Source organism: Brachycentrus maculatus, unplaced genomic scaffold (genome assembly GCF_059751285.1).
Source record: "Brachycentrus maculatus isolate JH-2025_06_01 unplaced genomic scaffold, ASM5975128v1 h1tg000358l, whole genome shotgun sequence".
In the NCBI taxonomy this organism is placed as follows: Eukaryota; Metazoa; Arthropoda; class Insecta; order Trichoptera; family Brachycentridae; genus Brachycentrus; species Brachycentrus maculatus.
Window position 1 is genome coordinate 621305 of NW_028281107.1, and position 17696 is coordinate 639000.

General features: G+C 40.7%; 1 protein-coding gene across 9 annotated transcripts in view; it reads right to left on the reverse strand.

Moving 5' to 3' along the window:
• Nucleotides 1–17696, reverse strand: part of hyd (E3 ubiquitin-protein ligase hyd) — a 68800-nt gene that overhangs the window by 35134 nt on the left and 15970 nt on the right. For 6 of the 9 annotated variants that reach the window (XM_088269595.1, XM_088269594.1, XM_088269592.1 and 3 more), the window contains 18 exons: nucleotides 17105–17307; nucleotides 15977–16257; nucleotides 15178–15335; nucleotides 14011–14150; nucleotides 12266–12461; nucleotides 10800–11107; nucleotides 10384–10482; nucleotides 10131–10301; nucleotides 8856–9041; nucleotides 7898–8012; nucleotides 7298–7411; nucleotides 6294–6432; nucleotides 5616–5753; nucleotides 4536–4755; nucleotides 3919–3984; nucleotides 3150–3322; nucleotides 1765–2078; nucleotides 581–726 (listed from right to left, as the gene is read on the reverse strand). In XM_088269595.1, the coding sequence (XP_088125721.1) occupies nucleotides 581–726; nucleotides 1765–2078; nucleotides 3150–3322; nucleotides 3919–3984; nucleotides 4536–4755; nucleotides 5616–5753; nucleotides 6294–6432; nucleotides 7298–7411; nucleotides 7898–8012; nucleotides 8856–9041; nucleotides 10131–10301; nucleotides 10384–10482; nucleotides 10800–11107; nucleotides 12266–12461; nucleotides 14011–14150; nucleotides 15178–15335; nucleotides 15977–16257; nucleotides 17105–17307 (3167 nt within the window). The remainder of the gene's footprint in view (nucleotides 1–580; nucleotides 727–1764; nucleotides 2079–3149; nucleotides 3323–3918; nucleotides 3985–4535; nucleotides 4756–5615; nucleotides 5754–6293; nucleotides 6433–7297; nucleotides 7412–7897; nucleotides 8013–8855; nucleotides 9042–10130; nucleotides 10302–10383; nucleotides 10483–10799; nucleotides 11108–12265; nucleotides 12462–14010; nucleotides 14151–15177; nucleotides 15336–15976; nucleotides 16258–17104; nucleotides 17308–17696) is intronic. The other 3 variants (XM_088269598.1, XM_088269596.1, XM_088269590.1) reach the window with 1 other exon arrangement.

Consider the following 17696-nt stretch of genomic DNA (forward strand, 5'->3'; position numbering starts at 1 on the left):
TGATAAGCCCTCAGCTTCAGGTAGCAGTCCTGGGTAATATTGAATAAATATTAGTGTTAAATCACTAATATTTATTGACCTCCTTATGAATCGACTCCGCCTCCGTAGTGTAATGGTCAGCACGCTCGGCTACCGTTCTGAAGGTCCCGGGTTCAATTCCCAGGGGGTATCAAATAAATATGGGTGATTTTTTCACTCAAATATTTATTCAATATTACCTTTGGACTGGTACCTGAAGTGGAGGGCTGTTCACCTTTCCTTCATGTGTTGACGATCAAGATAACACTGCATTTATATGATGCAGTGCTCTATGCACCATTGGGGTGCCGGTAAGGGGGGCGATAAGAATCGAGCCCGGAACCTCAGTAAGGTAGCAGTGCGTGCTGACCATTACACTACGGAGGTGGATAAAAAAAAATCTTAAGGAATAATAAAAAAGATCCTTGTTTGACTTCCTAGTGTCATAGAACAGAATCTCTCAAATTGCACCATTTCTATTTTATTATAAAATGCTCGGATTATCTTGCACTTTCCACTGAAAATCCTTTTATCACAAGACAGGGGTGAAGGACCAACTCACCTCATTGGTGCACTTGACAATGAGCGCGTGCGTGAATTTGTCTAGTAGGGTAGTTCCTGACTGGTTGTGTGCAGGACTGTCTGATACATTTCCTTCTCCTTCGCTGGCGCCGCACATCAGTGCCGCTTCCACCGCCGGCCAATCAGCTGCAAATTCACCCATATTTAAAAACAAACTTTACATGTAATCAATAAAAAAAGGGATTTAAAAAAAAATCTGCAACCTAAATCCTTTCCGGTAATGTGTACACTAACGATATGTAACTAGTACACATTGCTTTTTTGATATCTCGATAAAAAATAATAAATAACAAGTTCAGACTTTGGGTATTCCTCGCTTTGCAGACTAGTTATCTTTATTTTTGAAGACGTCTTCACACGATGCATGTCTAAATTTTTATGTTTACTTTCCTGTTCAGCAGATAGCTTTAAAGACATGCTAAAACGATTTTTTAATGATTCATAAACTGAAATTCAATCTTTGCGACTTAAAGTGATCTTTTTTCTGGCAGTTTTGGACAGTTTTCATAAGAAACAGATTGAAAAAATATTTTAAAAAGTTCTCAAGAGCATTAAAATTTTTTAGGTATTTTAACCTGGGTTACCCCTTCTGAATTAAATAAAATTATTTGAGACCGCTCAGTTTCACTCAAATCACGTTTTTTTTCCATTTTAATGTAAAATAATGAAGGCTTAAATAAAAAGTTTTAAAAAAATTAACATTTTTACTGATTAAAATAACTGGAGAGCAATGTTTCACATATAAAACTGTGTTTTTAAAAGAGTGTTTTTAAATAAACCACACCCCTAACTGTCGTAAATAGCAGGTAATAGGTAGTACGTAAAATCCATCAAAATACGATACAATCCGAAAAGATTGCAAGAATTCTAAGAGTTGCAGTATTTTATGATGGAAACCTGTAAAAATTCTGTGCCTAATACATTTGGCCAAGGCAGTATGTGTGGGTGCGTGTGGTGTAATTGTGACCATGCGAATGTATGTGTGTGAGACCGAGGTAGTATCATGGACAAATGGAAAGCCAAGTTACCCAGCATGTATATGAGCGCCTTCCTAGGAAATCTGGGTGGCTGCAAGTCGTGGATTAATGCCAAAATTTGAAAAAAGAGATTTGTCGCTTGGGACCGAGGTAGTACATATCATGGACAAATGGAAAGCCGACGTACCCAGCAGGTGTATGAGCGCCTTCCTGGCGAACCTGGGCGGCTCGAGGTCGTGGTCGGGCGCGTCCCCGTCCTCGCGCTCGTCGTGCGCGGGCGCGGCGCCGGCCGGGTGCGGCTGGTGCGAGGCGCCCGCCGCCGAGGAAGAGGGAGCGCCGGGCGCGGGGCCGGGCGCGGGTGGCTTGCCGGGCTGCGGACCCGCCGGCGGGGCGCCTGCGGGCCGCGCGCCGCGGGGAGCGCGCCACGCCGCGCGGAACTGCCGGTGCTCCACGGCCTGCCGACCTACCGTCTGCACGAGGAACAGCAGGATGCTCTCGCCCCTATGTTTGGACAATGACACAATTCTTAATAACAGGCAAAAAAATATTAAATCATTGAAGAACAATTAAGCTGTCAATATTGTCCAAATTTTGGTTCCCAAATGCTGGTTTTACTGTGAAGATATCTCAACACGGACAGGGAGCTGTGTGGGTCTTATGTATTAACAGGGCTTACTATTGGTTGGCAATTGACCACTTTACACAGTTTAATATTCATCATTCTAATCAAGAATACACTCCTATATAACTAAATTTTCTAAAAATTCTATATGCCTATATTAACACAATTGCCGGTCACGCGTATACGCGTGTTCCTGCCCATCAGCCGATGGCCGAAAAACATTTACATTATGTTAAATCTACATAGATAATATTAAAACTAAATATACAGTTTACAAAATTATATAAGCACAGTTAAAAAGATATAAGCAACTTTAAAGAAAAATAATAATGAGGCCATCATTTGAAATCCAGCTTTTCAGGTCGACAATCAACGTATTAATAGAGATGAACTTATCTAAGAAATATATTCCTTTTGTGAAAAATCATACAAGGCACAATATTGAGTGCCACCAGTAGGTCCGGGTGGAAACCAAGAGTTTCTAAGGGAGTTTTCAGAGTAGGTGCTACTTTTGGCCATCTTCTGAAATCCAGCTTTTCAGGTCGGCAATCAACGTGTTAATAGTGATGAACTTATCTAAGAAAAATATCCCTAATTTATTATTAGATTAAAACCAATATTTTTAGCTTTTCCACTTTTTTATTTGACCAGCGACCGGGTTTCGTCATTACCGACATCATCAGACTGGTCTGATGATGTCGGTAACGACGAAACCCGGTCGCTGGTCAAATAAAAAAAGTGGAAAAGCTAAAAATATTGGTTTTAATCTAATAATAAATTAAAAATGCAATTCCATCACAAAGTGTCAGTGGATAATATAAATCTATTAAAAATATCCCTTTTGTGAAAAATCATATAACTGATGACAAGGCACAATATTGAATGCCACAAGTAGGTCCGGGTGGAAACCAAGAGTTTCTAAGGGATCTTTCACAGTAGGTGCTACCGACCTGGAGTTGAAGTGCGTGGCGAGATGCGTGTCCCTGGTGAGGCGGGCGAGCAGCTCGCAGCGGGCGTTCCAGTTGCCCCCGACCAGCGCCTTGCAGCGGCACTTCTCCCAGCAGTCGCAGTACGCCGTCGGCGACGTGCGCTTCACCTTGCAGTCGTGCCCCTTGTGACAAACCTGCCGACGCATCATTGTTTACAATTAATAAGAGAAACGAGGCGATAAACACTACTTGCGGTTCCAAATACCTCCATTTGAATTGAGTCGGCCTCCAAGTATATTGGTTACCGCGCTAGGCTACCATACTGGAGCTCGCGGGTTTTATTCCCAAGAGGGCAAAAATAAATATTAGTTTTTTCCACGTGAACATTCATGTGGAAAAAAACTACTTAGTTGTTATTTTATTCTATAAAATGCAGTTCCACCAAGAATTGTCAGTACAAATCTTAAATGTAATAATTTCAGTCTAAAGGTGGAGACTGACCGGAGTATTTGGTCGTAACATCGCTCGCGGCGAGCATCACCAAGCATCCGAAACTATGGATGGAGCTCTCGGCTCGGTGTACTGACTGCCTGAATGTTACGACGAAATGCTCCGGTCAGTCTCCACCTTAATATTGATTTAATATGACCCTGGATTGGTACCTAAAAAAAAGGCTAATCACCTTTCCTTTTGTGTATTTAACGATCAAGATAACACTGCTTCTATACAATGCAGTGCTTTATGCACCATTGGGTGCGAATAAGGGTTAGAAGAAGTTTAATGAACAAACCTTGGCACATTCTGTACAGCAGCAAAGCGAACCGGTGAGACCGCATGTTCGGCATTCGAAAATTTCCTGAAAAAATTTGAACAGGTCAGACAACTTTCAATGTTTTGTTGTTTCTCTTAACATTTTTGATAGTTTTTACTATTATGTGTGGTTTCAGTTGTTGCATTATTGCCGCATCATCTCAAATTAAAAACAACAAAAAATGATGCGTGATTCTTCATCAGAGTGAATGAGTTCATCCTTGAGAACCAAACCTAGAAGGTTTTCATTAGAAATTTATTCGTTATTTTATTTTTTCACTGCATCATATCACGAGTTATATAATAACAATTATAATTTTGTAAATGGTAATCAGAATGACTTTGTAAATGGTATGTCCGCCTCTGTAGTGTAATGGTAAGCGCGTTCAGCTACCATGCTGGAGGTCCTGGGTTAGTGATTTTACACTCAAATATTTATTTAATATAACCCTGGAGTGAGCGCAGTGGAGCGCAGGAGTGATCACCTTGCCTTAATATAAGTAACGATCAAGATAGCACTGTGTCAATACAATGTATTTATTTTAATCATGTTGACTGACTAATTAGTATAATCAGTTGTATTTATGATAAATTTACCTGATTGATGTGTTCCTGGCCGGTCCAGGTGAAGCTGCAGGTGTCATTGCAGCATAGCACCAGGAGCGGCGAGTGGTCGGCGGGCGCGTTCCTCGGGAAGATGGCCGCCGCGCGCTGCTCGGCCGACGGGCACCGCGCCGCGGCGTCCAGCAGAGCCAGGGCGGCCCTGTACGCGCGCGAGCTCACCGCCAGCATGAACGGCGTCTGGCCTTGTCCGTCCCTGGAATTAACATCGTTCGTAAAGTCGACTACTTCAGAGATCGGCAAAATTGCGGGATCGTTCTCCTTACTATCCATCCACACGAAACTACACATTTTCTTAAATAACGAATCTCAGCGAGAACCATTCTGGGGTGAGTATGGGTCTCTAACTTGACTGAGAAGTAGCTCAGACAGTGTTACAAATGGGGAATTGTCGCATTGTATAGATTCTTGACTGGTTGTAAGCATCGTCTCTCTATGATGGAATAATATTGTTCCCGTGCTTCCGTAATGGTAACATTATAAAATGCACACCCTGTTTCAATCACCTCTGAGTGTAATTACTGAAACGTGGGCCTGATCATCTTGCATTCACTAGATCAATGTTCTAGTAAACACATTTAAGTCGGGTATTGTTTTACGCCTGTGGACCGCTGGCGACGGGATTTGATAAATGTGTACATATAGTTATGTACATAATTATTAGGTATATAATATTCATGTAAAAACATTGGTTAATTCCTTTTCTTGCCGGCACAGAAGGTAAAAATACCCTTCCTGTCCTTCATCAATCGACCAAACGGGTAGAAATACCTTTCCAGTCTGAAGTGTGTTAACACAGCGTTAATTCGATACAATACCCTATGCCCCGTTAGATGCAGATAGGGATGAGTGAAAGTTTCTTTCAACTTAGTTTTTTGCAGATATTCGGAGGCACATTTTATAAACTTTTGCAATATTGTACTCAAGTACATGTTTAGCCCTGATAATGACAAGGTTCTTGTAAAACCGGTTGGAAAAAAAATGTACCAATAAAGTAGTGGTTAAAAAAATGTTGTTTTATTTTATAAAGTTAAAAAAATGAGAGAAAGTACTTACTTGGCACTGAGAAGGTGTGGCAGATGGGGGGCCAACACGGCGCTCTCGCACATTGCCTTGAGGGCCGCCAGGGCGTTGGTGCGCCTCTCTGTCGGGTCGCAGACGGCAATCAGCCCGCTGCCCCCGGACTTGGATCCACTGCAAAAAAAACATGTTTTTTCAATGAACAGATTCATTTTCTATTTAAAACAAGAATAAAAGTTTTTTGTTCAGAACGAAATGCACTAAAAATTAGGATTTGGCCACTCGATCAGTGTATATGAATAAACAAGCTACATCTAATATTTTGTCCACCTTCATAGTGTGGTGGTTAGCGCATCTGGCTATTGTGCTGGAGGTTCCTAGTTCGATTAGCAAGGGGGTCAAAATAAATACAGGTGGTTTTCACTTTCATACTTATTTAATATCACCCTGGACTGGTAACTGAAGCGCAGGGCTGATCACCTTGCCTTCAAGATAATACTGTGTCGATATAATGCAGTGCGCTATGCACCATTGGGTGTATATAAGGGTTAGAAGAAGAAGAAGACATCTCATATGAGCGGCATTTATGTATTTTTTTACCTCAGAATGAGTTGAAACAAGTCTGTGCATGATGCGACACACTACGTAGACAGGCTCTTTCCAATGTATTGTAACAGAATGTGGAGTGAAAATGTGTGTTAATGCGCTCGTTACCTGTTGCCCGTGAGTCCCATGAGGCTGTCTTCGTCTCCGGAAGTGACATCGAATGACTCCGGCGGCCAGGACAGAGTGGGGATAGGCTCCTCCTGTACTCCGCCACTGCCGACCACTACTGATGAGGACGATCCATCACCTGTACGTGAAAACAAACATCGATCAGCAATGGGAATATTTGAAACGCTCTTAGAGGTAGAGATAAAATACTAGGGGATTACAACATTTTGAGTGTGTCCAAATACTTGTTCAATTAGGAGTACCATTTTTTTTTAAAATTGACATCTTTATAAAGATGAAGAAGAATATGGAATTCTGGCCTTACGATTGCATAGGCTGGTTTAAGTGATGATCTCCGAAACATGATATTTCCTTATCCGACCATATATGCCTCTAGTGAAATTTCGCATACTGTGTTACGAGTTTGATCAACATATCTAGAAGTTTCAAGAATTTGAATAGTGTGGTTGTCAACAATCATTGGTGAATGTTACACATGTCGCTCACTCCTTTCAAGAACGACATAAATAAAAAATCGTCAATTTTCAGTTGTGCATGTTTTCGGAATGCCCAGAAAATTTACTATATCCCAGCAAAAGAGGCATATTTTTAACTTAATATTTACCCATTACAGTGCAGAAAGTGTTGTTTTTGCATTTTGAAGAAAAGGATTTTGTTTATTTTTTTTTAAAATATACTAAATATTTTTCAAACAGAGAAAAAACCTTCAGGTTTTACCTAAAACGATCTGTTGCACAGTAAAAAGTTCTATAAGTGGTTTGATATTTATTTTTAATACATTGTATTATATTTTTAAATTTTAAAAACGTTCTCCTGAAAATGTACTTTTTTGATTTATGACGTTCTTGAAAGGAGTGAGCGATGTGTAAAGTGATCACTTAACTTAGCCTAAGACTGTCGTAAGCCCTGCAAATGCCCAGACTTCCATATTCTTCTTCATCCCTGTTGAGATGTCAAAAAAAAAAATTAGATGATTAGATTACCATTGTTAACGTCGGGTTCCTTGTTTGATGTCGGGGTGCACATGCTGACACATGCGTGGAGCACGTTCCTATTTCCATCGCATCTCTCCGCGAGTACAGCAATCATTTGGTGTTCTGAAACAGTGTTTTAAACATGTTAAGACGTTCATTGCTATATAAATTGTTCGAGTACTTAGCTATTCACAGGTCCATAATATAATCATTGCACAATATTTTTTTATAACTTTTAATTGATTTGTATTGGCAAAAATCTACATTTTTATCCAATACAGTCTTACAAAAATATAATTTTTTATTTTTAGTAATTTATAAATTATTTCATTAATTGATTTGGCAGTCATTTTGTGGTAAAATCTATCCATTTTTATGTTGAAGTTTTACATTTTTACTTAGTAAATATGACCTTTTTCTGAAAACCCATTGTGACATGTGTTTCGATACATTCTGTATAATTTCCAAACACCATATATGAAGCTAATTCTCAATTTTAGAGTTGGGTCCTTGAAACGTCGAAGGTTGAAGAGGGGGTTGGAGCTGTTTCTTATTTTTGTGTCACAATAGATTTTAAGAAATAGTGGTATTTAACAGACGGTTACTCACTCAGTTCTGTGTCTAGTTGGTGTAGCATGTGACGGACTCCCTCCACGTCGCATCTCAAGACGTAGGGCATAAGTATTTGCTGTTCAGCAACTAGCACAACTAAAGCAACTTGTTGCTGTAAAATAAAATAAAAACTTAAATTAGAAAACTGACGAGGGTAATATTAAGGTTTGAAAATTATAAACTTTATAAAATAAAACTACTTTGTTTCCAACCACTTTTTCCAACCGGTTTCCACAAGAACCTTGTCATCATCAGGGTTGAACATGTATATGTGCATGTACATAACAAGGTTCTTGTCGAAACCGGTTGTAGAAAGAGTAAGTAGTTTTATTTTATAAAATGAAGTATCTGCGAAAACCATTCAAGTAATTAAAAATTTTATATTTAAGAGAGCATGTGTCCATGTCTTGGGCAGTTCTAACAACGCCTCAACTGTTCTGATTCCCGTCCAATTTGTATAATCCCGAGCCAGGAGATCTGCCTTCTGCCGAACCTCATCGACCATTTTTTATTTTTATGATTAGATGCAATAGCATATACTTGTCGTCCGCCTTTGTAGTGTAATGGTCAGCACACTCGGCTAACGTTCTGGAGGTCCCAAGTTCGATTCCCAGGGAGGTGTCAAATGATATAAGTGATTTTTTTCACTCTAATATTTATTCAATATTACCCTGGACTGGTACCTGAAGCGGAGTGCTGATCACCTTTCCTTCGTGTGTTAACGATCAAGATAACACTGCGTTTATATGATGTAGTGCCCTATGCACCATTGGGGTGCAGATAAGGGTTCGAAGAAGAAGAAGCATATACTTTTTTCCTCTAAACACATGCCCCAGAAAGGAAACCTTCCGGATGTTGACTTCAATCTTTCTAGCATTCCCAAATTGACCGTACCAGTGTATCTATAGATTTACACGCATTCTGATTAAATTTATGAAAAATTTAATGTACTCACTTGTGACTTGGCCCCCTGGCCCGAGGCGGAAGAGGAGGGCGCGGGGAGGGGCACGGAGTGTGCGGTGGCGCAGCGCAGCGGGGGCAGGTCCAGCGCCGGGGGCTCCCGGATGCAGCCGAGGCAGTCCCGCGCCAGTGGGTACAGGGTGCCGTTGCCGTCGCGTAGCAACACCACACTCTCGGTGCCCTGGGAATATTCCACAACATGAGCAAACTGTAAATTTGTGTGCATACATTTGCGTACAGATCATGGTCTACCACTTCGTTCTTCCCGAGAAAGAACAGTTTCCATTCCTCACCATCACACATTATTAGCACAGCAGTAAATTGTAATTTATGATTCAATCATTTTTCTTTCTCATTTGTACTTTATATTCCAAACGTTTTGACCAATATCAATAGTCTGTATATGGTTGGTTGGAAGATACTGGTTCTAAGCAATAAGCCTGCCAATTTTTTTTTTTTGTTCATGAAGTTTAAATAACTAACTAACTAACCATCACGCCGCTTCCCCGCAGGGGTAGGCAGAGAGAATAGAGCGCCACACCACTCTGTCCTTGCAAACATTCTTCGCCTCTTCCACGTTCATGCATCTCCTCATACTTACCCGCCGATTGTTACGACTCCTACCTGACCACTTTCAAGTATTTGGCATACCTGATTGTGCCATGTTTTTCTCGGTCTTTCTCTGCTTCCTTTCCCGCTAACATTCGCCTCATAAATTTGTTTTACCGTTCTTTCCTCACTCATTCGTTCTACATGTCCAAACCATCTCAACACACCTTTCTTAATTTTATCGATAATGCTTTTCTCAGCTTTGCATTCCTTCCTTATTTCACTATTCGTACATCTATCATACATCGTTTTGTCGCACATTCTTCTGAGAGATCGCATTTCGACTGCATTCAGTCTACTTTCATCCTTTTTTTGCCAACTCCATGTTTCACTTCCATACATTAGAGTTGGAACCAGGACTCCGTTGTGCACTGCCAGTTTAGCTTCCGCTGATAGGTTTTTATTTGCTATAACTGATTTCAGTGCACCATTCAATATAATTTATATTTGAAGCCCATATAATTTATATTTGAAGAAATAACTTTGTGATTTTCCATTTTATAATTAAAACATAACTTTGTTTTAAAATCACTATAAATATTTTACTTTACCTTAATTATATTAAAATATTTATAGTGATTTTAAAACAAAGTTATATTTTAATTATAAAATAAATAAATAGTATCGAGAGCTCTAGGCAGGTGTCGAGTGAAGCACATACCTCTGCAGCGCAGGTAAGCGATATAGATGGAGGATGGTTGCCCAGGAAGGCGGCCGAATCCGTGGGGAAAGTCCCGTCGGTGAGGGGACGCGCCCCGTTGAGCGGCAGCACCATGTAGCCGAGAGCTCCGCCCGCTCGCTTGACTAGGGCGTGGACACCGCGGGCGTCCACCTATAGGGAAGAGTCGCAAATTAATAAACACAATACAGACAAATTCTCTTCTAGACTTATTCAGTTAAAGGTCAACACTTACGGCGAGAGACATAATTGTGACATCAGCGGGAATAGACAGCTTTCTGGGTGTCTTTTGGAAGCAGTCGGGCCCCTTATTACTGGTACTCCACTTCATAACCTGAAAATGTTTCAAAATGTACTTTCAATCAAAAGGATTGACACATACAAAAAGTCAGAATCTATTTTGCAAGTACTTTGAGCTTAGCAATGTCTATAGTGTTAAATTGATAACTAAGTGAAGTTACTGGAGAACTTTCAGAATCAGTACATGTTTTACGGTCCAACACCCAGACTAGCGGATATCATGGATCGCGTAGCAAGACTCAAATGGCAATGGGCAGGACACGTTGCAAGACAGGATCCTTTTTATCTGCAATATTCTTCCTACAAAAGAGCTCCCTGAGAAGAACCATGTGCGGAACAGTGACACCATACCTGCAGTTCATCCCGCCTCAGCAGGCGGCAGTCTTGCAGCAGCATGGCCCAGTCCTCAGGCTGCGCGGGCGTGGCCGGGTCCTTGGGCGCGGCCGGGTTAGGCGCGGAGGCGGCGGCCAGCTCCTTGTCCTTGGCCGTGGGGAAGCGCACCACCGCGTACGCGCCGTCCACCTTGAGCACGCGGCCCAGCACGCTCTTCACGTCCTCCACGAACACCACGTCTTTCAGTGGCCACTCTTCTTCGTCGCGCTTGCCGCCCTCCCCGCTGCCGCCCTCCTCGCCGCGGACGGTCATGCGGCGCGCTCGTTCTGCGGGGTTATTGTAGAGTGAGTAAAGACAGGATGATATAACAAATACATTATTACAAAAAGTCCTCTGTACCGTAGAACTTGAACTTTGATGTGTTACTTGAGTCCAGTACAAAAAAAATATTTAAATCGTGGTATCGATCGAAGTATCGTGACAATAAGTGCACCTGTCAGGGAAACAATGAATCATGTCGATACGTTCATTATTGTAGACCAAATACAGATTTAATTTTTAAATCTGTTCAAGTAGCCCCGCTCTACGGTACCTAACAAAATACCAAATTTTACTACTAAAGAGATTAAAAGAAATGAAAGTAAAAACAAAAAAAACAACAAAAACATTAACACATTTCAAGAAAGGTATTTCTACCCGTTCCGTAGATTGATATTCAAGGTCAGGAAGGGTATTTTTACCTTCTGCACTGGCCTTATTTCAAAGGCAGAAAATAAGGAATCATCCAATGTTTTTATATTAATAATATATACCAACTTCTTTGTTAAGATATTACATATATGTACACAATTATCAAATTACGTCACCAGTGGTCCGCAGACGCAAAAAACACTCCTACGAAATGTGTTAAGTGTAAATAATAGTTTGTATTAAATGTAATGCAAGCTAACTGAAGAAATAAGAGAAGAGAAAAAATAAGGTGAGTGAATAGCGAGTGAGTGGTCTCCTTGCTGTTTGAGTGAGGGGAGAAACTGATTTATCAGGCAAATGTAGTTGGAAAAAGAAGCAGACAAAGACCCGAGGAAAACTTGGCACAATCAGGTATGTCAAATACTTGAAAGCGGCCGGGTCAGGGGTCAGGAGTAGAAATAATTGTCGGGAATGTATGAGGAGATGCATGAATGTGGAGGAGGCAAAGAATGTTTGCAAAGACAGACAAGTGGTGTGGTATTCTATTCTCTCTGCCTGCTCTGCGGTGCGATGGTTAGTTAGTTAGTTAGAGCGACTCACTGTGCGACGTGCTGGTGTCGCTGAAATTTTGAAATGTATTCTCCTGTATTCTACTGCAATTGACATCAAAGTAAAAATTTGACCTAAACTAAATTGACTTAATTAAACCCCTCATCTTTACAACATAGATAAAGAATATAGGTATTTATGTTTAGGTACTGTCATAGGCTAGTTAGTTAGTTAGAGCGACTCACTGTGCGACGTGCTGGTGTCGCTGCAGGTGGAGGAGGCGGGGCTCGGGGGCGGGGGCATGTCGAGGCGGTCGGCCGTCTCCTTGGAGGCGCCCGCTCCCGAGCTGCAGCCCGGCGCGGGCCCGCTGCTGGAGCAGCTCGGCCCGCTCTTGCTACTACCGCTGCCGCTACTACACGCCGCCAGCGCGGCCGACACACTCTGTGGGCGGGAGGAACATTCATTTTTAAAGTCACTTTTTACAGATAAATAACATTGAAAACTACACTTCACATGTTTTTTTAAGTACACATCTTCATATTTATCTAAAAATTGTAATTATAGTACGGCCGTCCAAACTTAAAACACAGTAAGGGATGTTTTTTTGTAGTACGTTTTTTTTGCATTTTTGGACTAAGTAGTCCAAAAATGCAAAAAAAAGGTACTACAAAAAAATGTCCCTTACTGTGTTTTGAGTTTGGACAGCGAAGTACCCCCTATGCCTACTATGTAGATAAATTGTAGAGACGTATAACAAATGTCCACCTCCGCAGTGTAATGGTAAGTACACTTGGCTACCGTACTAGAGATCCCGGGTTCGATTCCCAGGGGGGGTCGAATAAATAAAAGTGATTTTTTCACTCTAATATTTATTTAATATTACCCTGGAATGGTACCTAAAGCAGCGGACTGATCACCTTTCCTTAATGTGTTAACGAACAAGATAACACTGCGTTTATGTGATGCAATGCCCTATGCACCATCGGGTGCGGATGATGGTTTGAAGAAGTTGAAGATAACAGATGTTGCGCTTCTTATACTCAAAACAAAATCCAGCATCATTTTTCAACTATTTCAACTTTTACTTTGAATATGTATAATTTATAGATGTAATATCAAAAAGAATGGTGATCTTGGTATGAAAAATGGTACCTTACTGCAATCTGTTTTATTTTTTTCCTTTTCTTTTAGCAGATTTCAATTATTATTATTACATTTCTTACATTTTCCAATGATTTCTTAAAATGACACAACCTTTCGCCTTGAAACCGTTTTTTAAACCAGTGTTCCCAAAAGTTTTAAAAAATTAGAATGAAATTCAAACAAAAAGCATAAAAACTCGAAATCTAAGGATATTATGTTCCTAAGAAAGAAAAGTGTCCGCCTCTGTAGTGTAATGGTCAGGACGCTCGGCTACCGTTCTGGAGGTCCCGGGTTCGATTCCCAGGGGGATCAAATAAAATATAAGTGATTTTTTCACTGTAATATTTATTCAATATTACCCTGGACTGGTACCTGAAGAGGAGGGCTGATCACCTTTCCTTCGTGTTAACGGTCAAGATAACACTGTGTTTATATAATGCAATGTAATGTGTCCGCCTCCGTGGTGTAATGGCCAGCGTGTTTAGCTACCGTGCTGGAGGTCCCGGGTTCGATTCCCAGGGGGTGAAAATAAATATTAGTGATTTTACACTCTAATATTTATTTAATATTACCCTAGACTGGTTCCTGAAGCGCAAGGGTGATCACCTTGCCTTCTAGTAAGTAATGATCAAGAAAACACTGCGTCAATTCGGTGCAGTGCCCTATGCACCCTATGGGTGCGGATAAGGGTAATAATAAGTTATATAATGCAGTGCCCTATGCACCATTGGGGTCCGGATAAGGGTTTGAATTGAATTGAAATTGAATTAAAGAAAGAAAAAAGACTGACAATGCATCATTGCATCGTTCTAAAAATAGATGATCAATACTCAATGACGAAATATACCTGTTGTTCTCTCTTATCCTTGAAGTCTTGTCTGTCCTGGACGGGAGCCGGCAGCAGCTTGAACCGCCCCGAGTCTGAGAGATTCCACGCCGCATACTGGAGAATGCCCACTTTAGGGACCCCGCACGAAATTGTAAAACCTGCAAACATCATTGGCATTATTAGTCAATGATAAGTTTGACAATACGGTTTAATAAAATCAATAACATTACCTTTTTTCTCCATAAAAAAATACTTTTGTTGCGTGATCAACAATGTCTGCGCCATCACAGGGAAAAATTGTGCAAGAGTCTACAAGTTCGGTGCAAGCTTTACCCTGAGACAAAGTTGCGTTATTTGTTTGATTAAATGCGTCAAATTTCATTGCCCCATATACGGCTAGAGTTATTAATTACGATGAATCGTCAATGCTACATTTGATTTATCGTTTAAAATACGAGTATCACTATGACGTGCAAGGTTAGCAATGCATATAAAATTTTGCACCTAATATTCATGAATGATTTACACCCAAAACGATACAAAATAATTATTTTGTTTTTACTTCAAAACAAACATTTAAAGTTATGCTAAATTTGGCATTTGGCTACCGTGCTTAATATTCTGAGTTCGATTTCCAGGGGGGTTAAAATTAATACAAGCTATTTTACTTTTGATACATACACTTTCATGGCATGTGACAGGCACCATGATGTAGTCGGGTAGATGTTCGACTACGAAACTGGCGTTGCGGATTAGATTTTTGCCAATTGCAAAGTGAATACAAGAAATATTTATTCTCAATCGGTCTGGGTGTTCGTGATGTATTTTCATATCTACCTTTCCTTTACTAACTATCCTACCTGCAGACAAGACTCTAAAATAGAGGCTTTGTTGTTATTCCTATTAAAAAATATATGTTTCTCCGAATTCCAAGACGCTCACCCTTTTATGAGTGAAATCACTCGTATAGTAATGTGAGTGTAAAGGAAAGACACACCAGCACCAGAACCATAAAATCATATCTGACATCCATTTTAAAAGCCATCAACAAAAGTTTATTTCCAGATCAATAGATTCTTAAAAGTTAATAAAATACGAGAACTTTTTCCAACATCAGTCTTAAAGACACAAGTGCATAATATAACCTGCAAGAAAAATTTATTGAGTGTCGGTGATTGTACCCACCTATGGCCCCCGGCTGGTACATGGGGGAGCTCTTCATTGTGACGGTGGCACCCGTGGTGACCTCCTGCGTGGCGGCGCCCCCGGCTGGGCGCTGCTTGCGGGAGCGCGCGCGGTGCTTTTCCCACAGTCGAGCGCGCTGCGCCAACGGTAGCACGCCCCTAAAGCAAAAACATTAAATTTTTAGTCATCACAGGTGGTAGAAAATCAGGGTAAATTATTTTGATTTATATGAAGATGAAACGGGAACATTATTCTATTTGACTGAAACATTTAATATTTCACATACAAATTTCATTACTGCCTTCGTCAACTGGAAATTGCATTCGTCAACAGTAAGCTCTGTAAATTCTCCCAATCTTACATACTTCCACCTTAACACATCGTTTGTGGAAAACGCTTAAAACTGTCTTTAAAACATACTATTGGTAAAGAGCCGGAGACAATTATAAGCATTCTATTTACTTACTTTTAGTAGGGCATGAAAGACCCCAAAAAAACATTGTACAGATCGGAATTGGGTTTGCGGTTACTTGTGATTGGTATACTGAGGGTCGAGCGGCACACTGTCTTAGGTGAGTATAATTTAGGGTTAGGATTGATGAGAAAACTAACCGACAACAATGTGTTGCAACTTATGTCTCTGTGATAACCTAGTGGCATTAAATCTAGTATTGGCATGCAAACATTTTAACGTTATTCTAAAAATCAATTTTCATGTAAAACTTCCGATTCGATCACATAAATAAGTTGAATAAAAACTCTGAATACTGTACATTTTCATCATTTCAAGAGCACTCACCACCAGTAGACGGACCCGTTCTCCATGCGCGCCACGGTGTAGAGCGCGCACACGTGCAGCGAGGTGACGCGCCCGCCGCCCAGCTCGGCGGCCAGGTCGCGCGCAGGGTGCTCAAGGCGGGCGGCCGCGTGCGCGAGCGTCTCGTCCGTGAAGGTGGCCACGCGCGCCGCTTCGCCCGCCACCGAGCAGCGCACGCCCGCGCCCGACAGGTGCACCACGCGCTCTGCGCCCGCGTACCCCATGCCCATCCAGGGCGCGCGCGGGTGGTGCACACCATTATTCTGGACAAAGAAAGGTCACATTATTTTTTAACGCCTACTGTGGGCCAAACACGGCTTATGTGTTCATACAAATATTGCAGCTACGCTTTGATGGGAGTCGTGTTGTATAAAGATAAGGATTCATAACCGGCTTTATGTTTTTAGAAAACACAAAGGAATACACTTTTTTATTTATTTATTTGGTAGTCACCCAGTAAGAAGATATTTCTGCCAGTGTCAAGTCGTATTTTTATTTACAAACAAAATAATAATAACAATTAATGAAAAAAAAATCATAGTAGGAATACACTTATTTATGCTGTTTAAAAAGAAAGTAGATTTTGATTTTTAACAAAGTTATGGGTTTTTATTCGCAAATTTAACTATATTTGTATGATATTGTTTTTTACACAGTGAACGTGTTGAATAATTAATTATGTGTTAGCACAATAGATAGATTAAAGCTTGCTAAAACAAATCTACATCAAAATTATAAAGAAATAATTCAATTTCCTGCCCCTGTAAGGATTAGAAATAGGGAGAATTTGGACTTTTTTTAGATGGCAGTTGCATTTATTATTTACTTTGCTTACGATGTATAAGGTTAAGGAGGTTTTGGACTGGAATAACTTGCCAAGCTTAGATTGTCATAAACAGACAACTAGTCTCAAAACCGCATGGATAATTTTTTATGAAGTAATATAGGCACACCAGCCAAGGCTGCTAAATTATAACCAAACAATAATGAAATGATAGATGCGGATACATTCAAGTGGGAAAATGATGAGAACTAATTGAAAAAGATCCGATATAAACATTAGAAAACTAAAAATAAATCAATACGAAGGTTGAGCAGCACGCCCCATACCTCCGGGTGTCTGTACGGCTGCGAGTCCTGCCATCTCCACTGGTGGAGGTGTCCCGAGTAGGACACGCCCACGAGCTCCGAGTGCAGCGCGGCGATGTGTGTGAATTTCACCCCCTCCCAGTACTCCGCATCCTCGGAAGTCCACAGCGGTGACGCGGCGCAGCCCGCCTCCTTCTTCTTGCTCTCCGCCGTTAGCATTGCTGCTGAATTAAGTTTTTGGTTGTTTGAATACTTGCATACTATATTCAGGGAAATTTTGAAATGTATTCTCCTGTATTCTACTCCAATTGACATGAAAGTAAAAATTTGACCTAAACTAAATTGACTTAACCCCTCGTCTTTACAACATAGATGAAGAATAATGTAGGTATTTATAGGGCTTATGACTGTCATGGGCTGGTTAAGTGATCACTTTGCTCACGTGCAATATTCACCAATGATTGACAACCTACTAAAATTTTTGGAAATCTGATGGCATATGAGTTCACAACAGCCATCTATGTAGAAATAATTCCTGAGTGCAGAAACCCCTGATTTGTGAACAAGTATTTGGACACACTCAAAATGTTGTGAATTTGCAGTACAATTTGCA